Source organism: Larus michahellis, chromosome 19 (assembly GCF_964199755.1).
Source record: "Larus michahellis chromosome 19, bLarMic1.1, whole genome shotgun sequence".
NCBI lineage: Eukaryota > Metazoa > Chordata > Aves > Charadriiformes > Laridae > Larus > Larus michahellis.
In genome coordinates, this window is record NC_133914.1 from 2,396,637 (window position 1) to 2,409,749 (window position 13,113).

The 13,113-nt window shown below is 49.0% G+C and overlaps 1 protein-coding gene across 1 annotated transcript in view; it reads right to left on the reverse strand.

The window, feature by feature from the left end:
* Positions 1-2,670: 2,670 nt before the first annotated feature.
* Positions 2,671-13,113, reverse strand: part of GRIK3 (glutamate ionotropic receptor kainate type subunit 3) — a 119,990-nt gene continuing 109,547 nt past the window's right edge. Inside the window, exons 13-16 of the mRNA XM_074563046.1 lie at positions 11,871-12,088; positions 4,510-4,732; positions 4,021-4,271; positions 2,671-2,994 (exon numbers count right to left, since the gene is read on the reverse strand). Coding sequence (XP_074419147.1) covers positions 2,800-2,994; positions 4,021-4,271; positions 4,510-4,732; positions 11,871-12,088 — 887 coding nt within the window. The 3' untranslated portion in view covers positions 2,671-2,799. The remainder of the gene's footprint in view (positions 2,995-4,020; positions 4,272-4,509; positions 4,733-11,870; positions 12,089-13,113) is intronic.

Below are 13,113 nucleotides of genomic sequence, written 5' to 3' on the forward strand. Positions count from 1 at the left end.
GGCAGCGGAAAGGCTGGGGCTGCGACCACCAGCTCGTGGGGAGCAGGAGCTTGGGGGGAGTGGGGAGGCAGCGGCTCCCCCGGCTCCTGCGTTGGTTTGAGCGGTGCGGAACATTTCCGTGTTGTTAAATGTCAAATGTTTTAATGATCAGGATTTAAACACAGAGCCGCGATGTAGATGCATGAGGTTAGCTGCTATGCCATGGCTGGTTTCTGGGCAGTGCGGAGAAGGACGGGAAAGGGTTCAGCCGCAGGGTTTGGTCGTGCCGGCAGATAGCACCGGGCATTCCAGATGCTCACCTGTCACTCCGGGATGTTTGTGCATAAAATCAAATCAAACCGGTGTCAAAAATGAATAAATGGGGTTTATGGCATTAGTAATATTTATTTATTTATTTTCTAAAAATCTGTCAAGAAGAAAAATGAATGCTATTTTCTGTGGTATTTTACACTCTGGACATTTAAAGCCCGTTTTGCTTTTCTCTGCCTTAATTGTAAAAATCTCTTTCTAAGAGCTTAGAAATCTGCAAGGGAAACAAAATCTACTGCTCTGACAAGCCTATGGGTTTGCAAAGAAATGCACAACGTCAGTAGCTTTGGGAAGCAGACCCAGACTTCCACTCTATCCTCTGCCATAGGTATTTAATCAGCAAACCATTGAGAATGTGATGCCCATTGAGTTGGCAGCTTTCACCCCTAATTTTTCATGGTTTCTATGAAAAGGTGAAAATTAACGTAAATTCTTTGCGTACCTTTACTTGAGTCAAAATATGACAAATTCATTTTTTTGTTTCGGGTCACTGTGTTGCTTCTTTGCACCGCAGAAAAAAACAAATTAAGGACAAATTCTGGTCTGTGATGGCAGGGGGGAGCAGCTCTCTCCCCTTGAGCTAATTTGCTAATTCTCATCAGCTCCACAGATAACCTTCCTAACTGAGCCTCTGATAGAAACAGGTGGGAAAAAAACGTGAAATCAGCTACAAACAGGTTTGTTCCTTTGGGCGAGGATAAATTTCCAGAAAGGCCTTGCAGCTCGGGGAGGGCAAACTGGGTCAGTTCCGCTGCTGGTTCCTGCGGTGGCCGTGGCACCTCGCTACGCTCACGACACAGAGGGCCAAGATTCGGGACGCAGAGCTCGAGCGCCGGCTGCTCCATCGCTGCCCTGCCCTCTGAACCGGGATTTGGGTGGTGGGTGCAGGAGGGGTTTCCAGCAGAGCACGAGGTGTGGCAGGTCACCGTCACCCTTACGCGTGCAAGGGAAGGAGGTTGCTCTTTTCTTCAACGCCAGTGTTTAAATCAGAGCTTTTAGGCACGTTTAAGCACCTCTCCTCGTCATGTTCTGGGTTACAATGGGCAGAGCCATTTCTGTTTGTTTCATTTTGCAAATGAATCCGCAGAGTGTCCCACTGGCCACCCGTGTGGTTCCCCGTGGAGGGATGGAGCTGAGTGACGTTGCTTGAGCGTTACTTTAGGTCAGCAGAGGGGTCTTTGGTAATTCTGGCTAAATTCATCTGCAGGACCAGGCTTCTGGGTTAAGCAACCTGAAAATAAGAACACGGTTCGTGGAAGATTTCTTAAAAATGTTTTAGTCTATGTTTGCTTAAATCACGTGGAGATGCTGCCTGAGGGGCTGCGCTTCCCCAGGCAGAGCAAGGGGGGTGTCAGGCTTGGCTCCCACAGTGCTGCGTGTCCCAGGCCAGCCCTGGCCCTGCAGGCTGAGGCTTCGTCTCTCAGGTCTCTGACGCCGTGGAGAGCGTTTAGTCCTAAACCAGACATAGGGTCCTCTCCTGGTCTGAGTGCAGACACGGCAGAGCTGCCGTTCAGCACTGCTGAATTTCATGGAAACTGATACCATTTGGCTCTTGGAAACAGCTCTGCTCCTGCAAAAGCCTGTGGACTCGGCCGCTCGCCACACTTCTTCAGGAGGGACTGAGCTTTGTGGGAAGAGTGAAGGAGCTGAGGACCTGGAGATCAGGGTGTCACCCTGGGCGCGGGCTGGAGTTTGGCAGGGGATGTGTGGGTGGTGGCACTCAGAGATGGCAGTAGCTCCCGCCCGCTGTCCCGTCCCTGGCCAGGAGTTCGGCTCCGTTCAGGTGAACTCGCCCCTTCGCAGTCAGCTGTCTTGGATCTCCTGATGAACGTGGGTGTTGCCTTCTTCCCCCACACTCCCCGTGCACTTCCAGCTGCGGGTGGCCACAGCCAGCACAGCCGTGAGGTAAAGGGCCACCGTGAGCTGCTTTGAGAGAAGGCACAGCCTTGACCGCCATGGTGCTTCACAGATACCTTTCCCTTTCCTGGACAACGTATCCTAAATGTGCTGTGTATGTCAGTGGAATAGATGCTCGCTCGCGCTGCACCCGACCAAGTGTTTCTTTTTATTGCCATGCTAAAGAAGCCTCTCTCGGGGGCTCCTCCGGACCCGCCGAGGGTCAGTTTGGCTCAATCCTGTTTCGCCTCCGTGTGTTTTCAGTATGTAAACATCAGACTCCTGGATGGTAGTGTGTTTGGACTCCATGAGGCCTGTAGGATCTAAGCGTTAAAGAAAAAGGAATGAAAAATAACAAAAACAAAACAGAAAAGCCCCAAGACCCATGTTACAGTCCGTGCTTTGAAGTTCTTGCTTCTATGCCGGTGATCGATGCAGCTGTATTGTAAAGGCCTTGTTCTTGAAATGAACCAAACCAGGCTTTTTTTTTTTCTGTTTTTTTTTCTTGTTTTTTAATCCTTTCTTCCCTAGTTAAGAGTGCATCCAGCCTTGTCTGCTGCAATTCCTTCCCTCCCGCCCCCCCGTTCCCATTCCCTAGGGAAACACAGGTGTCAATCCAGTGTTGCAGGTCATGTTGTCCTTCCCTGGCAGCCGTCGGTCGTTGAACGTGTGCATGTTGATCACGGCGTCCGTCTTCACCATGACGGGGGGCTGGGGCTTGTGTTTGACCCGTCGCTGGCAGGTGAGGGACAGCCGGATCTCATCGGCCATGGCGCTGCAGAAGGAGCGCTGGGGAGAGCAGGGACAAAAGGCACCGTTACTCCTGGCAAAACGCTCTGCTAACCTCTCCGTGAGCAGGAGGATGCTGAAACTAGGCTCTGCAGAGGGCAAGCACGAGGGTAAGGCTGCATTTAAGGCATCAGCTGTGCTTAGTGGGACTTCAGTGACGCACGGGCGTCTGGTTGACCCCTCTCTCCTTTGGCACGAATTACAGCTTTGACAGACTAAATCCTGCAAAAAGGCAGAGCTACAGGCGGCTGTCGGAGTGCCAGTGCTTTGTGTGATCCCTGCTGGGGGCCGGTAGATTTATGTGCTGGGAAACAGAGGGCTATCGAATCCTGCTGGGCTTGCTAGTGGGCAGTTTTCCTTCATCTATCTAGTCCATCACATGGGCAGCTCGCTTTGATTCCTGGTCATGCACACAAATGCACTGTCCACTTACCGTACCATGACACATGAGGAAGAGGAAAAAACATCAAAGCAGTCCTCATTTCATGAGCACTAATCAACCACTGCGGGTGGGACGGGCTGTTTGTTATAAGTGTTGGGAAAAGTTGATAAAATAGTATGAGGCTTCCTGGTGGACCCTGGCAAGTTTCTTGAGGCCCTTTGAACAGGAGCGGGGAGAAGAGATGGAGACTTCATGTGTTACGCCCGGAATATGCAACACGATTGCATGTGATAGTGGTGAGTGGATGGAACAGCTCAGAAAGGTCCCTTCCCAGGGACCTATGTCCGTATTTTTATGACTTATGTGTTGGCTTGCTCAAAACTACCCTACAAATGTTTACTAGTCTAGTTACTGCAGCAGCAGATGACCCTGATCAGAGCAGACGTGATTTACCCCCTCACCTGAGGCTGTCGGAGCGGGACAGACGCAATGAGCCTTAGGGAAGGGCATTTCGGGGGTGCTGCATTTCAGCCCTTGCAGCCCCGGATCCCTCTGCCCGTCTCCCTGCCTGTCTCTGGGGCCAGCCTGTAACATCCTTAACGGCTGGGCTAGTGGTGGCGCAGGCAGACCGAGGAAATCAGTACCTGCTCGCGCTCCGCCGTTTTGCGCAGCTTGTAGATGAACTCCACCATGGCCACGAAGACGGACAGCACCAAGCCCGCTGCCAAAACGATGAAAATCCCACCGATGTTTTGGATGCCCAGAGCGCTGGCCTCCTTGTTCTCATCCTCAGGGCAGCCGTTCCCTCGCCACCACTTCTCCTTCATTACGTGGAGCTTGTCCTCCTCCTGGAGCTGGAGGATGGCAATGGTGATCTTGTCCCTGTACGGTGACCCTGGGGAGGGGGAACACCGTTACACACAGCGGGAAAATAGGAAAAAAGTCACATAAAGTAGGGAATGTGTCTGCGCTAAGCAGGGCTGTTCAGGCCGCTCTTCAACAGGCAGACAGTATAAGCTTTGGTATTTGGAAACTCGCTGGTGGGAGTGGACTGTCTTAATCCCATCTGTTGTATTTGGGGTTACCAGCCCCGCTCCAGGGCTACCTGCAGGAACCCCACCACTGTCACTTACCCATGGGAGTCCCAATGCCGTAGCCTTTGGAATCGATGAGGCCCCCGATCTGAGTCAGGTTGCAGTTCCTCTGGGTGATGTATTCGATGGTGGTTGACTCCATCAGCAGGGCGTAATCGGCTGTGAGGGTTCGCTGGATTCCTTCCTCGTTGTTTTTAACAAGTGCTGTGGGTTTGCTGCTCATGAAAGCCCACATTTTTTCAAATGTGGAAATTTTGGATTTCTGGAAAAACAATACCCCCCACCCCCAAAATAAGAATTAGTCATCTTTTTGCTGAAACCTTGTGTCTTTACAGTAAATGCTAGTTTGAGAACAGGTCACATAATGGAACTATTCCCAATTTGACCTCGTCTTAAATATCTCTCTGCTTTCACGGCCTAACATCGTTTGGCTTTGCGTTGCCGTAACGAGAGGCAAAGGTTCCAGCACACGTTGCGCAGACACTCAGCAGAAAGTCAGCGCTCCAGAGACCTTCTCCTGCAGGTGGAACCGAGCTGTTCCTTCGCGTCAGTCAGGTACGGTGAGGCCCTGCCTTGATGCGCTGCAGAACTTGCTGGTGTGACAGGCTATCAGTATGTCTGTTTAGATGTATTTGTTTCCTAACCAGAATTTTGTTTATCCTGTAATGTTTCTGTACAATGAGAGAAGACAGAGAACATTTCAGAGGGCATGTTTTTCTCTTTTGGACACACTCTATTATATGTTTGTCTTTCCTCAAGCATCGCAAGGAAACATGTCTCCTCTGAGATATGTGCAACTGCCAAACAAATTTAACGTATCCATATAAACAGAGGCATAGAAATATTCAAGATGATTGTCTTACGGCTAAAAATAAACATGGCTATTCTTTCACTATCAGCAGGCATTCTGTTAAAAAAGGAATATGTTTTCTAGCTTACTCTTCACATGAATGTCTTTTTCTTCTTCTGTAAAATGTGTTGGGTGAGAAGAAATGTGGTTATTTTATTTCTTTCCATAACATTTGAAACACAGCATTTATCTACGACCACCTTCTGAATTGTCCCTATGTAGGTTGTCACAAAAGACATAACCGGCTTCAGTCCAGAGAGACTCCCCGGGAAAGGCACATCCGCGTTCTGCTGTACCCCCTTCGCTGGTGGCTGCGTTCCCGTGGGTGAACGTGGCTCTCGTCAGCCCAGCTCTGCGCACCCAGCTGAGCGCTGGAAAAGCACTTGGATATTGAGGCTTGTGTTCCTGCTGCTGCCCGCTCCTTTATGTGCCGTTCTTCTTCTCTGCCTAATTTCTTGGTTTTCCGAGATCTCATTTTGCCTTCTTATTTTATAAGAGGCAGCTTAGTCAGCCAAAACCTCCTCCTCCACAGCACTACTTAGCAAGAGCCTGAAGCTGGCTGATAAGTTGGAGGGGCTGATAAGTCTTTGTGCTTTGCTTTGAATAAGGGGAACTGCTCACCTGCAGCTGCACGAGGAGTCGCTGCGCCAGAAGCACTTTCTGGTTTAGCTGTTGTTTATCTCTGTTTCAGGTCTCTGTCCTTCCATAAAAAAGCAGGAGATGGAGCCCCAGCCCATCCCAACTGCTGCTATCACATCTCCCCCTCGTTTTTCAACATCACCCAAAACATGCCAGCATAGGTACTTCTCAGAAAAACACTATAAATAAGGGTAAATTAGCTAAGAAAAAAGTGTCCCCCATGATGCTTCATATTCCAAATGCTTCGCCTGTCCACCTCCTTTATTCGGCATATTTAACAAAAGTTGGCACGTGGCTTAACACCCCGAAATTGGTCAGTATAGCACCGTGACACGGGCTGTTCCTCTGTCTTTAACCCTGGGGGCTCATTCTCCTGCCTGAAATAACCACGGACTCATTTCTTCTCACTTAAAGCTCGTGCTTGTTATAATCCACTTGATGAACGTGCAGTAGTGGATGTGCCGCAGCAAACTCCATTCAAGAGGCAGGATAATCTCCCTCACTTGAAAATCTGGGCCAGTGCCTGTAAGGTAGATTTGTGCCATCTATCAAAGCTCAAAGAGCAGCAAGAAATGTAGCCTCCAAAAGGATTATTAAATATCTGTGCATTACAATGGGTAATTGAAATGAATAGCATACTCGGCTTGCTGATAACGACTTGTTTAACATTTATATAGTTCACATCAGAAGCCTCTGGGTTCACTGGCTCTCCCTTTCTCTCCTTCTCTTCCTGCATTTAATGCTCCTTGGGTGTTGACACAGAGCTCTTAAACAACATCAGTGTTCTCCCAGTTTAAAGCATAGAGCAAAATAAACTGGCAAAAAATCAATAGGCTGCATTTAGTGAAGCTAATAGGACTTGCATGAGGCATTGTAGCTCTTCAGGCAACTTAAATTACATGAGACAGGGCTCCCTGGAAGAGAAAAAACACTTTTCTCTTCTCCTCTTAAATCACCGCTTCTGACCAGCTGAAAGGACTTAATTGTGTTTTGAAATGCCAGGAGGAGCCCAGCTTTCTCGGGCTCCTGGGCGCGCGGGGTGGGGGCACCCACGGCAGGCAAGCACCCTCTGGCTGGAGCTGGCCTGGGCGAGGGCTCGCCGCAAGGCCGGAGCTCCCCATCGCTGCCGGCTCCTGCTAAAGAAACAGCCGAACCAGAGACCCATCACCACAGGGCCGAGCCCCTCCGCGGAGAAGGGCTGTCTCCCCGCAGCAAACCCCGCTGGTGCCACAAAGGCAAGGCTGCGGCAGCGCTTTGGGGAGGGCAGCCCAAGCCCCCGACGCAGGCAGGGCGCCTCGACGCGCCTCTCTGCTCAAGGCAATCTCCCGCTCTGCCCGGACTCTACAACCTGCCACCTCCTTGCTGGAAATTTATTTCCTATTAGTTTCTTTAACTTAGCTACCATGAGATAAGAACGCTCCTTTTCCAAGTGAAAATGCACCAACTGTGATTCTCAGCACAGCACTAGCGGTTTGATAGACCTGGCTATTTGTTAAAAGTCCAATTTAGAAGCGATTGTCAGTCATTGTGAGAGCAGTCATCAATCAAAAATTGCAGGAGCGACCACGGTGAGGAGCGTACAGTGCTCCAGCTCATACCTAATTCTGGGGAGCTTTCACCACTGTACATTTCTTCCTATTTGGGGGAAAAGTTGTTCCTTCCTCCCTTTCCTCCTCTCAGAATACTTCGGCCACACTGCAAAGGTGGTCGCTTATTTATGGGAATTTGGGTGGCCTCACTTGAGCACGCACCATTCAAATAAGCAAAAACATTTTGGTAGTAATTTAATAGTCAGTAAGGAATGCACATAAATTATGTTCATTTGTTGGACCTTTTCTGTGTGTGTGTACGTTTTGTTTTGCCGCATCTCTGATTTTACAGCTTAAGTAATCTACCTTAAAAAATTTTACTGGGATTAATTACAGGTTTGAACTGATATTTGCTGGGCTGTGGCTAGACGCAAGTTTCTTCTCTGTGGAGTCATCATTTACTTTCACGGGCGGTATCAAAGCAGTGCGAGTTGGTGGCAGGCAGAGACCCTCCTGTGCCCCTGCATCCTCCGCGGGGTCCCCAGGGCCCCCTCGATGACAACTCTGCCTTGCCACCAAAGGTAGATGTGGAGGAACCGCTTGGGTGCTCTGAAGCATTAAGATAAATGGCCTGACACTGACTTCTTCCGGGCAGAGAAATTCCAGAGTCGGGAACTCTGGAATGTTAGGAATGATGGAGATTATGGCTAATGAAGAAAGGCGGTAGTTTAACGCTGCTGCTCAGCGCAGCCATGGTTCACACCAGGGGGATCCTGTCTCCCCTCTTACACCTCTCCCACCGATTCCTGGGAGTGGAGCTCCTCCTCATTTTTGTGGGGATAAATAGCATCAGAATCTGCTCTGCCGTCCTCTGCATCTTAATCAAACCCTGCGTTAGTGCTAAATGAGATGCACGTATGAAAAGCTGAGTACCAGCCCCTCTGAATGCTGCAATTGCAACAACGCCGACAACGCCTCTGAATTCATTCTTTAGAGTCACAGCTCAGAAGCTGCATTAATAACCAATGCTTCAAGACCAGTCACCCAAATAAATTAATGGAATAGTTTAGAGGAGCCACTACAAGGCATCTTGCCAAGACATATATGCTTTTTTATCAGTGAAATTGGCAAGAAAGTAACTTTCAGGCTTAAGATTTTCAATTCCAGCCTGTATGAAAAAATAAATTGATTTTCACCAACTGAAGATACTTACTCTTGAGGATTTAACATTTCTGTACAAGTGAATATATATATGTACACATACACACGCTCTCGCACTCGTACTCCAAACTGCACGTTAGACCCGACATTTGTTCAGAGAGAGACAGCATCCTTCGCAAGAAGGACGTGAAGGATTTCTGGCATGATTTATAACGAAAGCTAGGTGCCGCTCCTAAATTAATTGATCTGTGTTGATTCCTGTAACTCGATCTGCATTGCCAGGGAATAAATAGCTTCTCAAAAGTTCTTTTTGTGAAGTCAAAATCTGCCAATCTGGTTGGTGGAACTCTCTCTTCTGCTCGCCCGTGCCGTGGCCGGTTGGCTCGGCTGCGCAGGCAAACCCCTTTGTGGGAGCGAGAGCGCTCGCCGTGGGTCTGCCCCAGAGCTGTGGTCTGGCTCAGCTCAGTCAGGAACTTCTGCAGTGACTTCGCTGAGCTGTGTGGGACCCTCGCTCAGCCTGGCCACGGGCACAAATCTGGTCGGCGTTTGGGAGCTGTGGCAGCACCAGTGTGCAAGGCGTTTGCCTTCCTCGTCCTCCCACTTCCCACCACTCCCTTGCTCAGCTCTGGGACGCCACTCTCCCTCTGTGGCCCTACGTCCCACTTTGTCACAACACCCCGGTGCCGGGAGGGCCACAGGCCCAGACGAGGTTCAGCGAAGGACAACGATGGCCACAGCCACCAGTCACAGAGGATGGGGGCCGCAGGGCCCAGGCTGTGGCTTGTAGGGGGCAGTGTGTGTGGTTTGCAGCTTCGTGAAGATGGAGATGTGGAGAAGTGAGTTCCTAACGTGAGGGCAGCTGCTTTGGGGAGGAGTCATACAAGGAGCAAGGAAACAGTTTGGGCTAAGTAGTCCTAGTGGATAATCCACAAAATAGGTACGATGGGGGATCCCCGTCAGGCCGCTGCCATCAGTCTGTTCGGCAAACTGGAGGGGTGCTCGGCCACCAGATCTGCAGGCGCGTTCCAAGAGCAGCAGTCGCACAGCCCGCGGGGGCCGTCTCTGCTGGTCACCCCCCACTGCAGCAGAGCAGGGGACGGTGCGGGAAGCCTTGTGCCGTCGGCCGTTCCTTCAGTCCACCCATCTGGAGGGAGGGCAGATCCTCAGCAGACACTGGAGGGGCCCATTGCTCTGTCCCCAGACCCTTGTGCTCTTTGACAGACGTCGCTGGGAAGGTGGCACTGGCAGAGCGGCCCTACTGAAACCACGCAGCGTTTGCCCAGTCGTTTGACCTCGCTGGGCGGTGGGAGAAGTCCTGGCTCTCCCGCGTTTCTCTGTACGCGAAGGACAAGCGAACAAGGCGTCATCCCACACGAGCGCTCTCACGGCTCCCGTAATCGAAGGGCTTGTCAGAAGGGGCATCTCCAAACAACAGCAGCAACAAAAAAGAAAAAGGAAAGTGCACTGCATTGATAAACCCTGCCAAATGCCCGTTAGAAGACTGAAGAATGATTCTAATGGCTAATGATATGAAGTGGTAAATATACTCTGTCCTTGATGATTTTTAAAAAAGACAGTTTCCTTTTATTCCCATGTAAAACTCTTCTTGTAAAGAGTAGTTAAAGCACAGCGGTAAAAGTCTGTCTTTTCCTGATAGCCGTTGTAGGTTTATATTGCTTTTGGAAGGTAACGTAAGGCATCGGACCATGCCAAAGACAAAACTGCATGCACCAGCTCCACTGCAGAAAGCAAACTAGCCAGCAGCAACCTGCTATTCTATGCAACATTTTAATTTCCCAGAATTAATTAAAGATCAAACCAAACAAAATCCTCCATGTTTCTTTACCAATCTGTGTTTCTGCCTGTGGACGTAAGCACAGCGATTCAGAAAGTATAGTGGCTCCTTAACCAAGTCATAGCCAAGAAAAGTTGCAGAAGGATGCTGCTGTTTCTTGTCATTAAAATTCAGCACATTGGCTTCCTTTAATGAGTCTTGGCAATTAAACTGCTGACAGCCCGGTGTAGCTGCCTTTACACTGTGCCTAGGCAACTTGTTGCAGTATTCCAGGCACAACCTGCTTTTTAAAGCATGAACTGTGTTTGTCACGCTTTGGCCCATGTATTTCCTTCTGAATGAGGAGGCGGAAGGACCATTCCCCGCGATCCCGTGGCCGTGGCTCCGCTCTGCCCGCGCTGACCCCGGGCCCAGGAGGGCAGCGCCAGCCCCCAAGCTGTGTCTGCTGCTCCCAGGGCAGCCCAGAGGACTCCACACCTTGCCCTGAAAAGGCGGCTTTTTGAGTTCGTCGGTGAATTTAAGTTCCTCTCCAAGCCACAGTGATCATTCCTTAGATTAATCACCCCTCATTTCTATCCCTTTATTCTCCCACTCTTTTTTTCAAAGCGTGTTTTTACAGGCTGGCTGTGGTTTTAAAGATCTTTTTAAGTCCCTCAGTTTCTTTCAATTTTTGAGGCAACAGTGAAATATGAATGCTCTTAGCAACCTCCTCTGCAGTGTTGGCTAACTTCTGAAATTAATTATGCTTTAAAGAGAAGAAATTAATGTAATTCTACTCTGATGCATTGGTGGTGTTACCTTGCACTGGATTTCAGAGGTTAATAAAACTTGACTACATTAATGTGAGTACCTGAAGGACAAGGAAGATATTTCAGCTGTAAAAAACCCCGGGCAGGGAGGGCACTTTGCAGCACCTTCCAGGTTTCGGTCGCATTTGTTCCCTGTCCCTGGAGGCTGGCGGGGTCACCCTCGAGGGCTCTGAGGAGCCGCTGATGTAGAGACAAGGAAGGAGCTGCCAAGGGGGAGATGTGGAAATAGGGAAGATACTTCAGGGAACATAAGATTTCTCTGTAGGGCTTTAATCTAAGATAGACCCATCCTGTTGTGCCTAAAACGTGCCTCCTTTTAGGGTGTCTGAGCCAATATTGGGTACAGTCTCCAAAGCTGTAAAATCAATATAACTTTGTAATTCTAACTTCAATTAGCAAGAGGGAGAGGGGGATTTAGCCATGATGTGAATCTAGGTAAGCTAAACTGACAGGGGTCAAAGTCTTGACAAGGATGCGAGGCTGAAACAACCTGCATGTAAGGAGAAGGCAGTGGTGGCTTAGGAGGCTTTGTCTCTTTGGTTCTTTGTTCTCTCTCCCGTTGGCCTGAGAGCGTCGCATCTCTGCCTGGATGGCAGAAAGCCTTTGCCTGGTCTCACCTTGAAGAAGGTCATAGTAGCTCCATCCTTCACTGCTCCGTACTCTATTTTTGTCTGCTTTGCCAAGTCATCTGCTGAGTCGATGGGGGATTCCATCCTCTCCACCGTCAGGAAGGCGGCAAGGTTGGCCGTGTAGGACGAGATGATAATTAGGGTGAAGAACCACCATATGCCACCAATGATCCGTGTAGACAGTGCTTTGGGCATCAGCTCAGAGCCTGGGGTGGGAGAGGGCGAAGGAGAAGGAAACAAAGAGAGAGAAAGGCCCCATTTTATATATACGTACATAGATTATATACACACACGCATATATATAAATGATTGAGTTTCACTGTCAAAACTGTAACAGCTACGTAATTAAAGCCAACTGGTTTTGAGGCAAATTATCCAGACATCTTGCACGCAAGGAAATTGGTGGGTTTTTTGTAGCATTTGCAGAAAACCCTCTCCCTTTATTGCTGACCTTGGGTACAGTGCACAATTTACAGGAAACATTCAAACTGAAGTAATTAACTAGGCTGCTTTTATGAGATTTAAATAGCAAGCCATTTATGAACTTTTATGAGTGTTTTGTTCTGCCATTTAAAAAGTGCTTTGCTTTTATATGGATTACTTTTCAAAGGACTCACTCTAGGGAGTGTGTTCAAATACACAAGGTTTAAAAAAAAATCAAACAGCGAGAGAAAGGAACTATCAGGGCCCAGTACTTTGAATACTGGTTAGAAGTAGGGAAGCAGGAGATGTTACAGCAGAAAAGGTGTAACAGGTCTGGAATGACTTTTATTGAGCAGACCTGAAGGATTAAATGGGTTGTGCTATTTTTGTAATTGCCCAAGACACCTTTTAAAGCCAGGAAAGAGCTTTGGGTTTGAAACAACTGCATGCAGAGGATAAATCCAACCTGGAATTTGCAACAAAGATTGGGCTTTGCAAAGCAATTTTAAGCAGTGTGCCATCAAAGCATAGCATGGAGTGTAGCTTCTCTCCTATCTGAATGCAGCAAGGAGGCACCAGGGAGCAGAGGAGCCTTGGATATGGAGGGCTGCTTCGGTTCTCCTCAAGATCCTGCTTCTTTCCCGTTCCACCTCTTGCCCTTTGATGCATTGGACGGTGTGACATAGCTTTGAAATATTATTTTTTCTTAGATGCATAATAGAGTTAAAAAGAACACAGCTCTTTTCATTTATCAGCATCTGATAAGAGGATGATTCATCCTGCCAAACCACCTTGCTGGGAACTGTCA